Source organism: Scophthalmus maximus, chromosome 2 (assembly GCF_022379125.1).
Source record: "Scophthalmus maximus strain ysfricsl-2021 chromosome 2, ASM2237912v1, whole genome shotgun sequence".
Lineage (NCBI taxonomy): Eukaryota > Metazoa > Chordata > Actinopteri > Pleuronectiformes > Scophthalmidae > Scophthalmus > Scophthalmus maximus.
This window is the reverse complement of record NC_061516.1, coordinates 9,631,151-9,650,755: the sequence shown is the minus strand read 5'-3', so window position 1 is coordinate 9,650,755 and position 19,605 is coordinate 9,631,151. Positions and strand designations below refer to the sequence as shown.

At 43.4% G+C, this 19,605-nt stretch overlaps 1 protein-coding gene across 1 annotated transcript; it reads right to left on the bottom strand.

Annotated features, from left to right (window-relative positions):
- Positions 1–3,983: 3,983 nt before the first annotated feature.
- prdm15 (PR domain containing 15) lies at positions 3,984–19,362 on the bottom strand. Its single transcript, XM_035624186.2, has 24 exons — positions 19,249–19,362; positions 18,644–18,683; positions 18,361–18,454; positions 17,217–17,370; positions 16,955–17,107; positions 16,759–16,867; positions 16,586–16,669; positions 16,158–16,379; positions 15,228–15,422; positions 14,461–14,555; positions 14,293–14,380; positions 13,968–14,135; positions 12,879–12,973; positions 12,663–12,794; positions 11,063–11,209; positions 10,558–10,721; positions 10,045–10,124; positions 9,332–9,451; positions 9,099–9,230; positions 8,931–9,014; positions 6,661–6,836; positions 6,468–6,548; positions 5,797–6,018; positions 3,984–5,070 (listed from the first exon to the last, which is right to left on the bottom strand). The coding sequence occupies exons 1-24, from the start codon at positions 19,345–19,347 to the stop codon at positions 4,531–4,533; spliced, it is 3,474 nt and encodes a 1,157-aa protein (XP_035480079.2). The 5' UTR covers positions 19,348–19,362; the 3' UTR covers positions 3,984–4,530.
- Positions 19,363–19,605: the final 243 nt, after the last annotated feature.

Below are 19,605 nucleotides of genomic sequence, written 5' to 3'. Positions count from 1 at the left end.
CCGGAGTCCATGAACCCAGGAATGTGTCACTTCATAAACACACCTTTGTCCCACTGTAGACCATTATCCGACTGAGCCCCCTGAGGTAAGAAGAGGGAATATTTCTTAACAATAGGTGGGTTATGTGATATTGACAAAATGGTTTGGAAAACCGTGGACTCATCTTATCAGCACAAATCCCTTCAGAGGAGGAGGACATCATGTTCTCGCATTGCTGGGGACTGACATACCCGCCATTATACCAGTGACAGATCTCTCTCTGTTGATTGCATTTCAGATCAACTTAGCCGAGTTGATCACTTTAGTTGGATGCTATTATCACTGTGATTATGACAGTGATTATTGTTGTTGTTGCTGTAAATTAAATAACTCACCCCTCGAGGGACATTCCACTGGGCTGTCATGGCAATTAAATCTTCTTTTTTTTTAATGTCCAAAAAATCTGTTACACTACAATAGAAAAATTTGAAGATGCTCTACCAGTTGCGGGTTGAAGCCACCACATTACAATAATATTCCTAATATTAATAATGTTATTGATATCTAAATGTTTATTCCCTTTTATTTTTAATTGACTTTTTTAATTACTTTTTTGTCTTGGTTACATTCTCTTAACTTGTATATACTAATGAAAGTTTCATGACAAATATTCATTTATATATATACATACAGATGAATGTTTGTCATAAAATGTTCCCTCTAACACTGTTAAACTAGCTTTACACATTTGATTCAACACAGTTTAAATATGAGCACCCTGCAGCAGATTTAGATTGAAGGACACGTCTTGAAGCTGCGTCCTCCCTGGTGTGGGACTGTTAATGATTCATTTTTCACCTATGATGAAACAGCAATGTAGTGTAGGTTAAATTTATCTTATCTCAAACATATATACGCTCAGGCAAGTTTCTCGAGTGCATCATTCACATAATTCATAGAATACTGTATCTCAAACTGATGTAACTGATATGAAATGATCAGATTGATATACCATCATGATACAGCATTACGTTATTTGTGCCCAGTCTGACTGCAGTCAAATGACTGTTTATGTACTTTGCAGAGGTTTGGGGGTGATAACGTCTTTGGTTCAGGTTCAGCGGATGCTTTTAGTTACACGACAAGTTTGGGGGGAGGATGTCATTCCTCGGTTTTCGTTTGGCAGTGCTGAGGTCATATTGAGTTTTTGTTAGTTATCTGTTTGAAATGATTTGGTGACAGCGACCTGATGGGGTATACAATGATCTGACACACACACACACACACGCGCACACGCACACGCACACACACACACACACACACACACACACACACAACCCCTCCCATGCCTTCAAAGAATACACTGATTGATTCTTGGATTCCACCTAATTTAAAATTAATTGGATCCGAATGCTTTTGCTTTCTGTAGAGTACCTGACAACCCTCTCTATTTACCGTTGCTTCAACAGCATAACACATGATCTCATTACATCGCCCTGCTCCACCCTGCTCTCCGGATTTAATTAGAAAACTGGAAGGACGAGGTGCAAAGTCAAAGTATAAATAGTTTGTCGGGACAACCCGCAGATGTTATTGGTCGACAAGAAACCTGCTGGATTTTGCCGCAGCAAGCAGAGGTCAGTGTTTGTGCCCCCAGGCTGCAGCTCTGCCCCCACAGAGAGCTGTTTAACATGAACACTGGCAGCCCTTTGAGGTGGGAGCCCTCCCCTCATGTAAAGTGTAAATGTGTTCTTTGTGGCGATCACGCCTACTGATCATTAGAATGAAAAAAGGGAGCTTTGATCGGTGTCTTTTGATCTGCTCCACTGCTCTGATTAAAAACAAGAAAATCGATCAGGACGGTCCACTTTCCTCCACTGTGTGAAAAAATGGCTTCTTCTGTTTGAAATTCAAATGAGCTTTACAGGCCCCGAAATGGTTTGGTACTGAACAAGCTCTGACAATGAAGACAGTAGATAGGCCGTAATAATGACAAATGATCTGATGAACAATCAGTCCATTCATCATGATGTCCCATTAATGTTCAATTAAAAGCACATCTTGATTTTCAGAAGGTCGTAGAGTAAATCTCAGCTTGTGACAGCAGGTATGTGCTGGCCCACTATTCATTCTGGATCCAGTAAAAGCCTTTCCAAGGTATTTTGTTCCTCCCATCTTTCATGTACACGCACATGTGATGGTTTTTCCATGACTGCTCAAACTCCGGTACTGTTAATTCTACTGACCTCATGTAGTGTGCTCCGTAACAGGTGCAATGCATTCTGGATGAAGGGTCTTCATATTAAATCTTGTAAATCTTGTCTACAGGAACTGGGATTATCAGGAAAATAAATATTAAATGAGTTAATTAAATGAATTGTGAATATTCAAAAAGTAAATACACTACAAAATGTTTACCCACTCGAGATGATGCCAGACTTTGTCGCCATCTAATGGAAGTTTTATGTTAACACGTCCAGCTATGTGACAAGACTTGAAATCATAGTTTTGGGGGAAATGTTGGGAATGTTATGTATTTATTGATATGATACAACACACTAATTATGTGTCTGCTGAGCTACTTGTGATAGATGTTGGTCACTTTTTACTTCAGTGATACTGATCATTGACAGCCAGGGTATAAGGTGACCTGCACCTTACTTGTAATTTACCATTTTCAGATTCAGACAAAATCATTTGTGCTCTACAAGTACGTTATGTTATATTACACATACCCATTAAAATGTGTTCTCATTCAAAACTGCTGTTAGAATTAAAAATGCCAATTCAGATTATAGTCTGTTAGAGTGTGTTACAAGTCATTCTGCTTCCAAACCTCCTCCATTTCACAATAACTGAGTTGTCAAACTCTGGTCAAGTTCGAGAAAATCTCAAGGATAACAAGAGCCTAAACCGGACCAATCATGTAACCTCCTTGACGGAGGTGACTAGAGGACCACTGCTAAAGTTCTAAAAACTTTTGTGAATGGCAGATTTAATTTTCAAATTATTTTAAATAATCTATACATTTACCAAACAATAATAATCTGATTAATTCTTCCATTCGCACAGGGAAGTGCACAAAACATGAAGGAGTCTGTGTGTCTCTTTGTGTTATCTTTGAGATTCTCGTTCAACCAGGTCACGGTTATCCACAAGGTTCAGACGACAGTCGTTGAAACCGTTTTTAACAATGGTTGTCAGAGTCGTTGGGAGTCACGTTTGTCCACTCAGTTGTTGTTGTCACATGAGTGAGCTAAGTTTGAAATGTTTTAAAGTCTCCTGGGAAGGGATGACAGGACGGCATTGCGGCAAACGTCCCTGCAACTTTTCACCCTGCAATTTACTTTCATGATACCAGAACAGGAAACATAAAGGCATTTATGTTTTTAATCATGTCAATTCTTCCATGTTTCATACATTTATCTGTTATTATATGCCCAATTGAAATGATTTTTGGGGTTGGACCTTTTTCCTTTTGTTGGGACTTGTTTTGTTATTTCCTGTTTTTGCTTTTGTTATTCTTCAGCGATTGGCTGCTCCGCCCTAATGCGTTCCACCTGTGCCCAGTTAGCCCCGCCTCCTTTGTGTATTTAGTCTCTGTGCTCCCTGGTCTCTGCCCTTTTTGTTCCTGCTCCCTGGTGTTACCTCATACTCTGTTTCATTTTTTTGTTCCCGTTCCCTCAATTTGCTGCCTGAGTGTCAGTTTTGGATTTCCTGAGGTCCTTTTCCCTGCCCACCTGCTGATAGAGACTGTAAGCCTGTATATGTGATCAAACATTACTTTTCTGCAATACCTGCCTTGACAGATGTCTGCATTTTGGCTCCAGTGGACTACTTCAACCCAACAGTCTTCACTATATACATTATTTAGCATTGGTTCTGATTAGTGTGGGACGCATGCACGCACGCACACACACACACACACACACACACACACACATTCCCTCGATTGTGCAGTTATCATTGTTGACCTGAATTTAAAAAGATGAAAAAAAGACCCATTTTTAAAGGAGGTATTTTGTTTTAAAAATAAACGTACAAAAAGGATTCCAGTATTCTTCTCTCACAGTTAAACAACAATTACAGTTACAGCATTCAAAAATCAAGACTTCTTGATTTAGCCACTTTTAGGAATAAGCCAACCATCACGTATATCACATAATCTGGTGATTTCATTTAACATGTCAATCGCAAATGTCTTCTAATGTTACGTTTCATCTTTCGAGCAGCAGATTCATCTTGAAAACATGCATGATTTTAAAAGGCTAGTAAGGCAATTGAATATTCAACATGTTGCTTTGGTTTGAAATGTAAATCTTCCAGAGTGTTTTTTTGGCTGAATGTACCATTTCTTTTCTTTTTATGTAAATTTAAAAAAGGCTTTTTGTGTTAGTATAAAAAAGAAAAATCGTTTTAATATAATTCATTTCCATGAAGCTGGAGAGGCATCTGGGTGACTGTGATAAAAGCTCGCACAGTTCAGTCATAAAATCTACTCTATGTAACAATGTGGGTGAGTGTGAGGTGACCGGCACCTCTAGTCTCTGCTCAGTAGCTGAACATCTGCTGTGCAGCGCTGCTCTGCTGCTGTGGAGTGGGCGGTTGGCTGTGGCCGTGTCGGCCTGGCTCTGAGCCCTGGTTCTGGGCCTCCTGACTCCCCCCATGAGTTCCCTCCACCACGGGCGTGACCTGGCTGCCCTCAGCTGCCGGTACGGGCCTCCAGGCCAGAGTCGGGCCCTCCAGCTGGTGGCCCATGGGGTTGACCAGAGTAGTTAGGTTGATGAAGTGAGCAACTGACTGAGGCGCTGCTCCTCCTCCGCCGGGTCCCACCGTCTCTGGGACTAGCTCAGCAGGGCGGTTGTGGAGCATGGCGGAACCACTGACTGTGTCGAAAGTGACCGTGAGAATGGAATTGTCCAGCGTGAGGGGCCGGTCGCTGGCAGTCAGGTGGCCCACGGCTACAGGCTGCAGGCTGGTGAACTGGGCAGGGGCGTGGCTCGTAATGGGCGTGACTGTGATGTTGGTCAGCCCCACCGAACTGTTGGGGGAGGCGGCCGATTGCGCACCGGTGTCGGTAAGAACCACCACCTGAGAACACAAAAGCAGGTAGGTTAGAGAAATGCAATGAGTAGAGAAACTCATCTACTGACTCATCTACTCTTTAAAATTATATTTGAAGTTATTCAATATAAATGTAATACATATATGAATACATTTTGTGACTTCACATGGGATGTAGCACATTTAAAAATAAAATACTGACTCAAAGCCAAAGTGTTGTCAAAGATAAATGGAATTCTATATAAATTCATATTTGAATCAATTATTTTATTTGTATTCTTTATTTACCTTCTCTTTCTGCAGATTTGCTGTCTTACTCCTCATAGCTTTGTTCGGCTGCTTAACATTTGCTACATAGTTTATCATAGTATTATTTTCAGTTTAATAATCACAAAGTCATAATTAGTAACTGATTAGAGAGGTGTTATGACTGATTCACAGGTTGCATTTCATTATCTCCCATTTAGAGACAGTTTATTATTATTGATCATATCCAACAGTTGGCAAATGATCAGTTCTGATCAGCTTCACGACATTAATCAATACTAGCAACAAAGAGCCAGTGCTGACATCATTATATTACTACATGTAAATGATTGTGGCGTCTGTAGATTATCATTTGTTCTGCGTTCCATCAGCAATGTATAGTCAGCTTCTTTTTTGTTTTTTTTCTGGGAAAAACTTCAGCTCCTGTTTTGCCTATAAAGCAGGCCACCTGCCTTTGCATAAAGTCATTTGTTCTGGTTTTTGTACCTGCTGGATACTCTGCACAGCAGAGCTGGTCTCAGTTTCATCACCGACAATGACGGCGCTGAATTCGGTCATGGGTTCGTGCCTCGGCTCAGCGAAATCGACAAATTCATCCGACTCAGAGAGCTCCGGCTCGGCTGAAACCCTCTGCTTCTTCTTGGGCTGTCGGAATGGTCGACCGGGTCTCTCTTGAGACGTGCCGTCTTTTTCCAGGGTCAGGGTGGGCTGTGGAAAGATCAAACATTTTATGATATTTATTCAGTGACATTGTACAATTCAAATGAGATTTTACTCATTTTATTTTTCTACAAACACAAGTTTGTCATAGTGATTGCACACAAAAGATGTCATAGTAATGCAATGAGACATTTGAGGCAATAACACTAAGCATGCATATGTATGATTCAATCATCATACTGTGAATGAAGAGGGACTCGGTTCTATGTGCAATCATACATGACAGTGCTCCTCAAGGGAGATTGGAGTATGAGGAGAAAGACATACATCAGATTAATTTATTAGGTATGTAAATTGATCTGAAAAGCTATTTGTCGTGTGAAACAAACTCCTCCATGATTATGTTGTCTCCTGTTTTCACACGAGTCCCTGGTCAGAGCTACACAAGGCATGTGGGCTGCATCATCAGAAGAAAATCTGAATTTTAACAATCAAACCTGTACAATGCTGATAGAGGAATCGTTGATTGTCGAAGTTTCCTGGAGGTCATCGAACTCATCGGCCCTCGCGTTCACCTCCTGGAGGCATGAAGGCAAATAATGACAGTTGGACGGGGTTTACCTTTAGGATTTGACAACAGCTACTGGCCTGAGTGATCAAACACATGGATTACTTCCTAACACGACTCACCTCAGTGTGTTTACGTCGCAGGTGTCGGTTCATGGATGCGCGAGTGGACACCTTTGTCCCGCAGAGGTCACACGACTGGGCCTCCACCTTCTCGTGGGTCAGGTGGACATGCTTCTGCAGCATGTACTCGGTCAGGTACTTCTTATCACAGGTCGCACATGTCCACGTCTTCCCCACTGCAGGGAGAAAGTGGGGAGTGGGGTCAGCCAGGCGTGCTTAACTCACTGATTTAAACACTGATGGTGGGAGTTTAATTCAGAGTTTTGACCCTTTTCAGTGGAATGTGAAAGTAAATAAAGCTTTATGTATCATACTTAAAGGAATAGTTTGACATTTTGGGAAATAAATCGTTTTGCCTTCTTGCCAGGAATAAGGTGGTTGCCAAGTCTGGGTAATATTTGCTAGCCGACATTCATCAGAGGTTTGTGATTTATCAAACTTTGTGTGAAAGGAACTGTTAAATCACACATCGACAACCTCAAAGACGAGATGTGCATACAACAAACCCCTTTACAACTCATTTTAACATGAGTACCAACACAATAACAATTACTACGTGTTCTAGTCATTTCAATCAAGAGATAGAATCCACAGTGTCTCTCAACTTTATCAACTCATAAGTAGCTAACGTTAACGTTGGCCTGTCAGATAAACACACTGTAAGTTGAAAATTTTAAATTCAGTCTAACAGAAGAAGCGCTTCACTTTTCCACATTTGTTATGTTACAGCCTTATTCCAAATTGGATTAAATAATTTTTTCCTGAAAATTCCACAAACACAACCCCATAATGACAGAGAGAAAAAAGTTTGACATTTTAGAAAAATTAGTTAAAATAAAGAAGGAAAAAATAAAATGTCCATAAGTATTCACAGCCTTTGTCATGACACTCATTGATCTCAGGTGCGTCCTGTTTCCACTGATCATCCTTGAGATTGGAGGCCACCTGTGGTCCATTCAGTTGATTGGACATGATTAGGAAAGGCACACACCTGTGTCTATATAAGGTCTCACAGTTGTCAGAGGACAAACCCAAACATGAAGTCCAAGGAACTGCAGCACTCCACCAATCAGGCCTGTATGGCAGATCGGCCAGACGGAGGCCACTCCTCAGTAAAAGGCACATGACAGCCCGTCTGGAGTTTGACAAAAGGCACCTGAAGGACTCACAGACCATGAGAAACAAAATATTTTGGTCCGATGAAACAAAGATTCAACTCTTTGGCCTGACTGCCAAGCGTCATGTGTGGAGGAAACCAGGCACTGCTCATCACCTGGCCAATACCATCCCTACAATGAAGCATGGTGGTGGCAGCATCATGCTGTGGGGATGTTTTTCAGTGGCAGGAACTGGGAGACTAGTCAGGGTCGAGGATAAGATGAATGTAGCAATGTACAGAGACATCCTTGATGAAAACCTGCTCCAGAGCGCTCTGGTCCTCAGACTGGGGCGAAGGTTCATCTTACAACATGACAACGACCCTCAGCACACAGCCAAGATAACAAAGGAGTGGCTATGGGACAACTCTGTGAAATGTCCTTGAGAGGCCCAGACTTGAACCCGATTGAACATCTCTGGAGAGATCTGAATATGGCTGTGCACGGACGCTCCCCATCCAACCTGATGGAGCTTGAGAGGTCTTGCGAAGAAGAATGGGAGCAACTGCCCAAAAATAGTTGCCAAGCTTGTAACATCATACTCAAAGACTTGAGGTTGTAATTGGTGCCAAAGGTGCTTCAACAAAGTATTGAGTAAAGGCTGTGAATACTTATGTATATTTTTGTTCTTTATTTTTAATAAATTTGCAAAAATGTCAAACATACCTTTTTCACTGTCATTATGGGGTATTGTGTTTAAAATTGAGGAAAAAATGAAATTAATCCATTTTGGAATAAGGCTGTAACAAAACGTGGAGAAAGTCAAGCGCTGTGAATACTTTCCGGATGCACTGTATCTTTGACTATTCTGGTGACTCCTGTCAGAAAAGAATATGCTTTGTGTATTGATGTAGTTTTTTTCCCTCAGTTTTTTTCTTTCCCACCTCAACTCTCGAGTTTTATAGTAAACATTACCGTTGATTTCTAAGTGGTGGTTTGGTGTTTTCTATGTACGGCCGGCTGCATAAATCAGGCTGCAGATTCACTTCTGGCTATGAACATAGCGCCCCCAAAAAAAGCCAAATTACAGGCTCCCGTGTTCCACTTGTTGCATGGCTTATTATAGTCAGTGTACCAGCCTCATTTTAACATGGCCCGACAGGAGGAACTTGCCTGTGTGAATGAGCTTGTGTGTCTCTAGAGTCGTCCTCTCACTGAACGTCTTTCCACACAGCTCACACATGAAGTCCTTCACACCTGCAGGCAAAAGAAGGACCACACAGTTACAGCACATACTTTTTTGTATCATGAATCTGTAACACACACATCATTTTTACTCACCCGTATGTCTCTTGTAGTGTTTCAGCATGTTGACCTTCTGGGCAAACTTGCGATTACACGCCTTACACTCATACTCTTTGATGCCCTTGTGAAGTTTCATGTGGTGCCTCAAAGCGTGTTTGGTCTTCATGCCTGCACAGAAAAACACGTCCCCAATGTGGCAATGATCCAAACATCAACTACTCTATTCCGGAAAAAAGAAAAGTCGTGCGATGTAGCAGTGAGAACCTCACCTTTCCCACACTCGGCGCACAGGAAATCTCGGATGTCGTCATGAACCCGGAGGTGCTCCTTCAGCATGTCTTTCCTCGCAAAGGATTTGCCACACTTGTCACAGCAGTGGCTCTTCACCCCTGAATGATCACACATCACATATCTCACTTATTAAAGTTACTAAAAGACATCAGGTTGGAGCCCACAACAAACTTACTGACTGAATACAGGATCAACATTATTCCTCCACCTTGTATCCAAAGCATGGACATTTTAGTTTAGTTTGTTTAAAATCGGACCTGAGTTAGAGCAGGAAAAGAAATGTGATGAAATCCAGCGATATTAGATCTTTTCCAGAAAATTAATTAATAATCCCAAGGCTCCGATGTCCCACCAACATGGCGGTTATTATTCCTGGAACAAATAAACTCAAAACATTTTTTGATTGCATAAATCCTTTTTCTTCAAGAACATGGAACAACTCACGCAAGCAAAAGGCCTCACAGGGTTTACTCTCCTATGCATCAAGTTCAGCGAGAGGAATTAGGAACCCATTGTAAATGGGTCACAGGGACTGTGTGAGGTCACGTCAATATGACGATAGAAGCAACAGGTGACCAGTTGGGAGTCTGCGTTCAAATGTCCATGTTAGGGAACTTCAGAATCAAAAGGTTTAGGATCACATGAGGGGAAAGTGACCAACATTGTGAAGAGAGATCTCAGTGCAGCTCACCAGTGTGGATGATCTTGTGTCTCTCCAGGTTACCGATACTGTTGAAGATTCGGCCACAGATTTCACATGGATGGATGTACCTTCAGGACCAAGGAGCAGATTTGACAGCTGCTTTATTTCAGTTTTCATTTTCATCTCTATGGATTAAAAATTAGACCATCTACTTTTAGCTACAGTACTAAAATAACTTACCTCTCAATAATTATTACACTTGTGATACAAATGACAAGCAACACATTTGTTATATTTACTTTCACCCGCATTTCATTTTCAAACATATGTCTCTCCATCTCCTCTTCTATGATTGACATTAATGGGAGGGGGGGGGGTAAAGGACTCACATTGGTTCTCAGCATGTAAAAAAGGTGACAGAGCAATGTATTGTGTATTTTTCACAATCAGCACAGTACGGAGCTCAGCTGACATCCTTGTCTCCGTCCTTATCTGGTGCCTCAGCCTGATTCAACAATGCTTAACTAACGCAAAAAACATGTGAGCTCTCTGCAGTCTTACTTCTGCACTGCAGGGTCGGGCAGCTGCTCTCTGTGGATGACCAGGTGAGCGTTGTACGTGGCTTTCAGTGCGAAGCGTCGGTTACAGATCGCGCAGCCGTAGCCTCGCTCCTTGTGCTGCTCCATGATGTGCTTCAGGTACTCCTTCCCCTTTGCAAACGACAGCTGGAGACGCAGACGCAGATGCTCAAATATGTGTGCGCGCGATTGTTGGTGACAAACAAAGATATGTGCGGATCCATGGTGCAGATTCCACACTGTAAGTTTATGTTACACAATCTGCTGTTAGCTGTATTTATCAGAAGGCTTTATGTATATGTCACCACAGTTTGATTATTGAACAGTCTTGAATGTGTACGTGAACTTGACCCAGAGCAACACTTTGCTCAAGATAACTGAAAGACAAAACATTTTATATTCTAAAATGTATTTCCACACCAACCCTCTGTGGTGAATAAGTGGCTTCAGATCAAGAACAAAAAGTGTGTGTCAAGAAAAAAACGTACTTGACATTTCTTGCAGTTGTACTTGTGGTGCTCAGGGTCGTCCTCCTCTTCATCATCATCGTCGTCCGTTTCGTCGCTGTTGCCTGCCGAGATGCCGATTTTCTTGATGAAGCATTCTCTCTCCTGCTCGTCCATCAAGGCTATGTCCTGGAACAGAAGCGACTCTTTGAAATGATCAAAGTCAAAACGCAGCTAAGATCCAGTGGAAGTGTAGAAAACGTGATTTAATGAAATGTGTATGATCTATGGTGCTATTTGATAACCACAGTCACATATCTGCTCTCATCTAACACTAGTTTCATCTAACAGGGTGTGCTTTGGGTATTTCAGTCACATCCATGGCATCTTGAAATGATAGCAACAGTATGGAAGCATCAACTACCAACACTTGGATTACCCCTGTCTGTGAATGAGTTGGCTTTGTTGACTGGTAAAAAAAACATTACCCCTTCAATATGCCCTTAGCCTGGAATGACAGGAGGCAACAGAATGGATCCAAAGATGGTCGTAAATTTAACCTGTATTTCAGTGGAGAAAATCACATTTCTTGGGATGGATGTACTGAACATATGATTAAGTATAAGTACAGTAGATTTGGATCAAGGCCGCACAATTTATGAATGTTTACCAGCTGCACCAGCATGGCTTGTATTGTTTTGCACGTGTAAGAATGCCCATGTTATAATGTAGTACAGATGTAACAGTATAAAAAATTTAACATCACGGTTAAAGTGACAAAAATGATCACGGTATTGTTAAAATATGATGCAAATTTTACATACTGGTATATAAACCTTTCAAAAGGACGGCTCATTGTTCTTTTTTTCCTTGCAAAAGAAAAACCCCCACCATGAAACAATCAGATTTAACATAAATGAAACCGGCTGTCTCTCTCTCAGGAAACTGAAACTGAAAGTGTGTGTTCTGCGCTAGACCTCATAGACGACATATAGCTCTCATGACTGATTCTCTCTGTCGTCAAAGGGAGTTGGTGGATTATGACAGAGGAGCATGATAGTAAAATAAAAAAAGAATGCTACTCGGATCCACAACAAACCCACGTTGTTGCGCCTGCGTCTGGAAGATTATTGTTAACGGAGCTGGACAGTATTTACTGGGGTAGACTACTGTGGTAATCCACCGCAGTTTTAATGATAATTAAAATTTGAAACGGTTGTGAATTTCACCGTGGTTGACCGTGAAACCGGTAACCGTGTCATCCCTTTAATGTAGTAATGACTTCTGAGTACTAATAGGTCAGAATGTCAACATGATGGCGGGGTGTGATCCCATCTCAAGATGGTCTCTAGTTTACAGCATGCAATTAAAGAGTTAAAGCACGGAAAACATGGAATCTCTCTCTCTTTTTCCTCTAAATCCTGAGTTTTTGTCGCAACTGATTATGTGTAAAACATTCTTTCAACATAACATAACATAACAGCACGCTGTAAGTAGCAGTACGTGCAGCTGAACGTTTCCTGTGTTGTTAGATGTTTACCTGAAGTTTTTGACCAAGTCAGTTGAGACTGAGCTCAGTTCACAGGATTCAGTATCAGAGAATTACATTTTTCCCCCCTGATACTTCCCTCCTCTGTCTCACCTTGAAGTGAACGTGAATGTGGTCTCGAAGGACGTCCACGCGGAAGAATTTGCGGCCGCAGATCTCGCAGGTGTACTTCTTATCACCGTGAGTCAACAGATGCTTGTTCATGTTGCTCCTGCAGGAGAACACCTGCGCACACAAACGCACGTCACCGTACACGTGGACAACTGGGCTCGTGAACAGTTATTTGTACCTGCTGCCATGAGTGCTCACCTTGCCACAGATGGGACAGGGCGACGGCTCCTTCCTGTACTTGGTCCCTTCTTCTCCGTTGGCCTCCAGCTCCTCTCGCTTCAAGTGCTTCGGTCCTGTCCAGACGCATTATGGGTTTAGTTTAAGCAAAGAGCTTGATGTAGAAGAAATATGGTGACACGTCCTGTCAATACATCTGCCTGTGATAAAACTAGAAGTTCCCAACTATTCAAAAGAGTTTGCGGTGGCACAATTGGCGCTGTGCACAGACCAGTGAAGAGGAACGAACTGGGTGGTATTTTGGACGAAAATAAATCTTAGACTCTGAGAACAGATGTCCCAGAACCACGTGTCTCTCTCTGTGCTACAATGTGACTCCAAAGGAAATCTGGTGATGTTACTGAAAAAGAAATCTAAATTCTTGCAGCAAATGCGCCACACTATTTTTAAACAAACACCTGAGTTTTAAATAATGAATATAACTTCTGAATACTGTTTTGAGGTTTACGCACGAATACTGAAAAATCAGTCTGCATTGATTCATAAGTAAATATGATTCGGACAGGGTCTGTTTATACTGTGAATTATCACCTACAGATAATTAAATCCCTGCAGCCACCTGAAGGCAGCAGGACACACATGATCAGATATCTGCCGTGTCACAGCACAGGGCCATTACACTGGTTGTCTACTGTCTTTACCCTCATTACATCACATGCAAGTGACACCAGGCTGCCACAGAATATGCGATCATATGAACTGCTTCACCAAACTGTTTTTCAAAATGTATTTCTATCATCATTGTACAAGTAAATCCAACACCATCTGCCGCTGGCGGCGGCTCTGTGGTGCAGTGGGTTCGCGTCACACCTTGAAAACAATGATTTCCTTGAAAAGTGTCTTTCTGTTTGTTTAAGTATTGTTATCATGCTCTCCTGTGATTGGCTCATCCGTCTCACAGTCCTCAGACCAGTGATCTGACGGGCTGAGCCCTACTGCTGTGCACTTGACCGATTAAAACAGGGCCGATGTCATCTAAAACATGAATGTTGCCACTAAACACAAGTTAAATATTTCACACCGACGCTTCTCTGCTCGTGTGCGACCCACCCACGCCGTGCCTCCTGTGGTGCTCCTGCATCACGTCTTTGCGATAGAACATCTTGTTGCAGATTTCGCAGGAATAGAGCTTCTCGCCGTGCTTCTTCTTGTGCTTTGAGAGGTTGCTGTTGGTGGAGAAGAACCGCGAGCAGATATCACACTGGAACGTCTTGTCGTCTGGAGACGGAGGAAAAAGAAGACCATGAAAAATTAGAGGGGATAAAACCTGGGAGTGAGGGGATCAGAGACATTTTGCAACGGGGGAAAAAAAACAAGAAAGAAAATGAATTAAAAAAAAAATAAAAATACAACAGCTACTTGTTCTATATGCTACCTGTCCGGCAGTTGTGGAACTTTAAGGCATTTTCCAGGCGAAAGGATTTCTCACACGTGTTGCATTTGTGTTTGTACTCCTGGTCCGGCTGTTGGGCACACATTAAAGAAGACATTATCCAGCGAGGTGAGTAGAAACCCTTGAGGGACAGGCTGGCGTGTTACTCACCATATTCTTGCTGTGCTTGTAAGAGATGTGCTGCTTCAGACTCTCCTTGCGGCTGAACAACTTGTCACATTCATCACACTTGAACAGCTTGTCACCTGGGAGGACAAACACAAAAGACACTTTCACACTGTGCATCCAATGAACTTTTATCAACCTGCGCACTGGAGTATCTAGAGGTGGGGAAGGTTGATTCCGCCCCCGTGTGTGTGTACAAAGGAAAAATAACAAAAAAATGTATGGACAGAATTTCACCAAACTTATTAGAATATTACTTTGGAGCCGATATCTCTTTCGAGATGATTGGTCAAAGGTGAAGGTCATCAAACATGTTTTTTTCAAGATACCTCCACAAATAATACAGAGACAATCTAATACTTATATTGATCAGAAAATGATTCCCCCATCTTATGACGTCATATAATAAAGTGACGTCATTAGGAAGTCACAAAGAAGAAAATCATTATGGTCCTATACAGCTATTGACACGACTTAAAGCTTATCATCTTAGCATCATACAGTGAGGTAAAGCATTTACTTTTGCAACCAGTAAGGTTAGAGACATGATCTACATCTTCAGGTCAACCAATCATTCGTCATCATCTGGTATAAATGACACCATTGATTACGTCATTACGAAATGCGGTTATTTCAATAAGAAAAGTTAGCATTGACCAAATGACATACAGTATATACAGCGTTGCCCATCTGATGCTTTTCATTTTTCTTCATTTGAAATAATTTGACACTCTTTTCAAATCCCCACGTACCATGAGATCGGACGTGTCTGTTGAGGTTGCTGCTGTTCTGGAAGACCTTATTGCAGAGGGAGCAGCGGTACACCCTCTTGTGCTCTCTGACTTTGTGTCTCTTCAGGACAGGCCCGCTCTCTGGGGCACTCGCTGCTGCTGCCGCCGTCACCTCCGAGGCCTCCGAGGCAGAGGTCTCCACTGGGGGCTTGACCTCTGCACACAACGGGTGTCCAATGTCAACAAAAAATCTACAGTAGATGTCTCATCGGGTGGTAATGAGTGTCACACTAATATAATGATTATCATGTTCACATTCTTAGTTTGATGTGTTACCATGCCAACATTTGCTTATTAACACCAAACACATGGAAGAGCCGAGGCTGTTGGGAATGTCACCCGTTTTGCAGGTATTTGTTTCTGCTCCATCTTCTAACCACTTCAGAAAGTGAGTTGCGAAATTGCCCAGAATGCCATTCAGCAACCTCGGCGGAATGTGTCCGAACCTGTTGCAAAGTGTTCAGCTCAAAATGACGCGATGCACAACACGTCCACAGAGACAGGGTGAGAGTGACGGTGATAGTGTAGAAAGGGAACAGATTATTTTTTTTCAGTAGAAGGAATGAAGTGAGAGCTGTCTGTGCCGAGGTCTCTGTGAGGGCCTGCACTGCTCTGTGAAATGCAACCACTGGTGCCTCCGCTTTTACTGTGAGGAATTTCTATCACACACTGTGAGTGTGTCCTTGTAGTCGGTCAGTTGAGAATAGAGTCTCTAAAAGAGCTTTCGCTCTTTCTTGGGCTGACACAAACCCGATTTTAAAATGGAGAGACATTTTAGATCCATTACAACTGTTCAGCCATCCTTCAACAACGTCAGACCAGTTTCCATGAACTGGTCCAAAATACATCACAAGTTAAACAGTTTATTCAAGCCGACCTTTTTGCTCTCACCTTTCTTTTTGCTGGCGGTAGCTGTGGCCCGAGACCTGCGTCCCTTTGCTCTCCTCCCGCCTCGGCCGTGCCCTCTCTTGGGGCCCGGCTGAACTGCAGGGGGGGCAACCTCCTCCTCCTCCTCCTCATCAGGGCCGACCAGGCTCTCTTCTTGGGGGAGGACTGGGTCGCCCGGAAGCACACTTACTGTCTTCACCTCATCCAGGTGAGTCAGCATGTTGCCTGTGATTAACAGAAAGAAGGAGGAGATTCAGAAGGAGCAGCCACGACACAGCATTTCCTCAGTTTAGAGACGTGCTGAAGGTCGGAACCACAATCAAATGCTAATGAAAGCTTAAAATGAAGAGACAGAATTTCCCTGAACATATATGTAAGAAGAGTAAATATTCCTCAGACACAGTGACGGGAGATGACTTAGTGAATCGCACCTGCGTTGGGCTCGTCAGTCCCTGTTGGTATGTGGGCCTCGGTTTTCTCCGAGGTCTCCGTGTTAGCAGTTGAAGATGTCACATCTGAGGAAAAGAAAGAAAAACTAGAAGACAAAATTCACATTGTTGCCGTGGTAATCTACAAAAGCACCCGGGGCTGTAATATCATCTACCTTGTGGAGGAGGTGGTGGTTGAAGTGGAGACTTCAGCATGGGCTTCTCCATCTTCTTGGCATAGAAGGCCCCGTACCAGACCCTCAGCTCTGTGCCCGGGAGCACATCCTGGGAAAAAGACGGAGGAGGCAAACGTGAGAACCAACACCAGCCTCGAGTTAGAAAGAGGCTCAGGTTTAGGAAGGATGCAGGTACCTGGGAGGTGTTGAAGTACACGTCGTCGTCCTGCTGGTAAGCCGCCAGGTTCTGGTGTTTGTGGTCAGTCGCAGGCCGCACCAGCATCATCCAATTGCAGTCCTCTTCACTGCTGGAGTCAAAACACACCACCAGACCGTCCCCCTGAAAGATCTGCCCATTGGGGAGAGGGAGGACGATAATATAGCAGAGGCAACGATCACAGAAAACAAGGCACTGAATGTGTCCACTCTACAAGTAAACAGGATTCATCAGGATCCACCTTCAGAGGAAACGCGCCTTCCCTCTCCAGGTGGGGGACCCGCTTAGCCTCAAAGGGGCCAAACCGCGTCCTCTTGACCAGCCGTCGCAGGACGAACACGCCCTCCGTCCCATCAGCCACCTCTCTGATCTCCAGGCTGTTTGGTAGAGAAGACCTGATCCAAGACAAGGACAAGTACGTAGTATGGGTGTTATGAAGTGGCAATAATGTAAAAATCCTTTTCTAAGTACAGTACTTCACCGGGTGTTATGTGATCACACAGTCTCCATGCTATTTTCAGGACCATTTAAAAATAAAATATGGATTAGCCTGAAGATACAAATCTAGAAGGTGTGGGATGGAACTCCAGAAAGTCCACCTGCTGCAGTGGGCTACGTAGTCACACAATCTCTCTGCAAGTTCTATAATGTCAGTAACATGACACTTGTCACATCTTTGTATTTTCAAACGCCAGACCCACCGTCAGTCGCCATAAAGAGGTCGGAGGTCAGCGTACACCTGCTGCAAACTGGGGGTGTATTCGGATTGTCCTTCCTATCTACTATTCCTTGAACTCAATGGAAAACGTTGTGAGGTCAAGGACGGGTATAAAGGAGGATTCATAGGACTTACGAAAAGCGGACAGCTGTGCTCAGAGAATCTAACTCCACTTTCAATACACTACGTCATTATGCGACGGCGGATGTTATTGACATGCATCTGCCATGTGTGGCATTAGAAGTAAATGCTTCATAATGGCGTGCGTCCCTTCAGGGTCATATTCATACTCTTCTTCTTCTACTTCGGATTTAATTGTTTACATTTGTGCATGGTGCGTTATGTTAAATACTGCTGCCGCAATGAATTGTGGGCCGTCTATTTTTCCTTTCCTTTCACATAGAAAAGTCCATTGTACACTATGCTAAAAGCGATAGGAAAGGAAGAATGTGAACCACCCTCTCCTATGCATTTAGAGAATCCGAACAGCTCTTATCATGTCTACCTATGAAATACTTCCGGTGTGACTTTAAGATTTAGGAAACTTCCTAAGCCAATTTGGGAACTTGCTTGGGGGACACCACAGCAGGCCTGATGACTGTCAGCACCAGAGAAGTTAGAATCCAGTAGCCTCTATGGTCCGATCAACTCACTGCCACTCACTCACCGAGCTCGGCTGAGGACGAAGGAGTCCTGGACGGTCACCAGCGGCCCCAGCTCAGGACACTCGGAGTCATGGTACTGGCCACAGTCCTCGCACCCTGCGACACACATCACACCTGTCATCACTGCCTGGTCTCTCTCTCACACACACACACACACACACACACACAGACACAGACACACAGACACACACACACACAGACACAGACACAGACACACACACACACACACAGACACACACACACACACACACACACACACACAGTGACAGCTGGATTCATACTCACAGATGAACTCATCTGGCGTCTGCTCTGCCATCACTGGAACCTACAGACAGAAGAAGAGCTGAATTATAACCGACACATGAACAGGAAACAAGGATCCGTACAGAGGAAAGTGTGCATTTATATGTAGGAACTGCTTTTTTAAAAGACTGTGTTAGAATGAAGTGAACTTCCGAGCCAGCACACACATTTATCCTGGGACACTTGAATGCATCAGACGCATTAACGGCGGTGCGTTACAACAACATGCACATTATCTTTATGCCGTGCAGCCACACAGCCAGGCCAAACATGTTAATAACGTGTGCAGTCCGGCTGGGAGGTGGGATCCAGGATTTGAATCGCTCCCAGCGTCTTGCCGGGTTTTAACACCGATCTGAGCCGCGGCTCCTCTTCACCGGACTGTAACAAAGAACAGTCGGCATGGCGGATGGACCGGAGACGCAAACCCCCAAACCGGAGTCGATGCTCTTCAACGGCAGGCGGTGAGCGGCGGAGGCGGCGCAGGGAGGCCGGGGGCGGACGGGGCGAAGCGGCTGCATGTTTACTACAAGACTGCGTCTCCGCTTGGTCGAAACCCGGCGTGTGTTTGTGGGAAAACGCGTTACCTTTTCTGCAGGAGACTGTTCATTTATCGAATCCTGACTCCGGGTTCCAATCCGCTCCAGAGACGGCGCAGGACCGGAAATGAGCCGCGCCCAGTGCATTGTGGGTAATGTAGGCTGGATACGAAAGCAGCTAGATCAAGCATTTATTAGGCAGTCAGAGGTTCATTTCTCAAATGAATATGAATAAGTATTTTGCATCTTTGTATAATTATTACTATATATAACAAAACCTTAATTTGATGTTATTTATTTTAGCAGTATATGGTGTATGGTAGAAATTACATCCAGGTCTCACAGGCCAGATCATCTTCAGTAGCTGCTTTTTTAAAATTTACGCCACCAATCGACATAACACTG

Coding starts and splice junctions, on each gene's coding strand:
- prdm15 (XM_035624186.2), bottom strand. CDS start 19,347: ATGCACTGGGCGCGGCTCATTTCCGGTCCTGCGCCGTCTCTGGAGCGG. Junction 14,556..15,227: donor CAGACACGTCCGATCTCATG/GTACGTGGGGAT, acceptor TTGTCCTCCCAG/GTGACAAGCTGTTCAAGTGT. Junction 9,015..9,098: donor ACACTACAAGAGACATACGG/GTGAGTAAAAAT, acceptor TTTTGCCTGCAG/GTGTGAAGGACTTCATGTGT.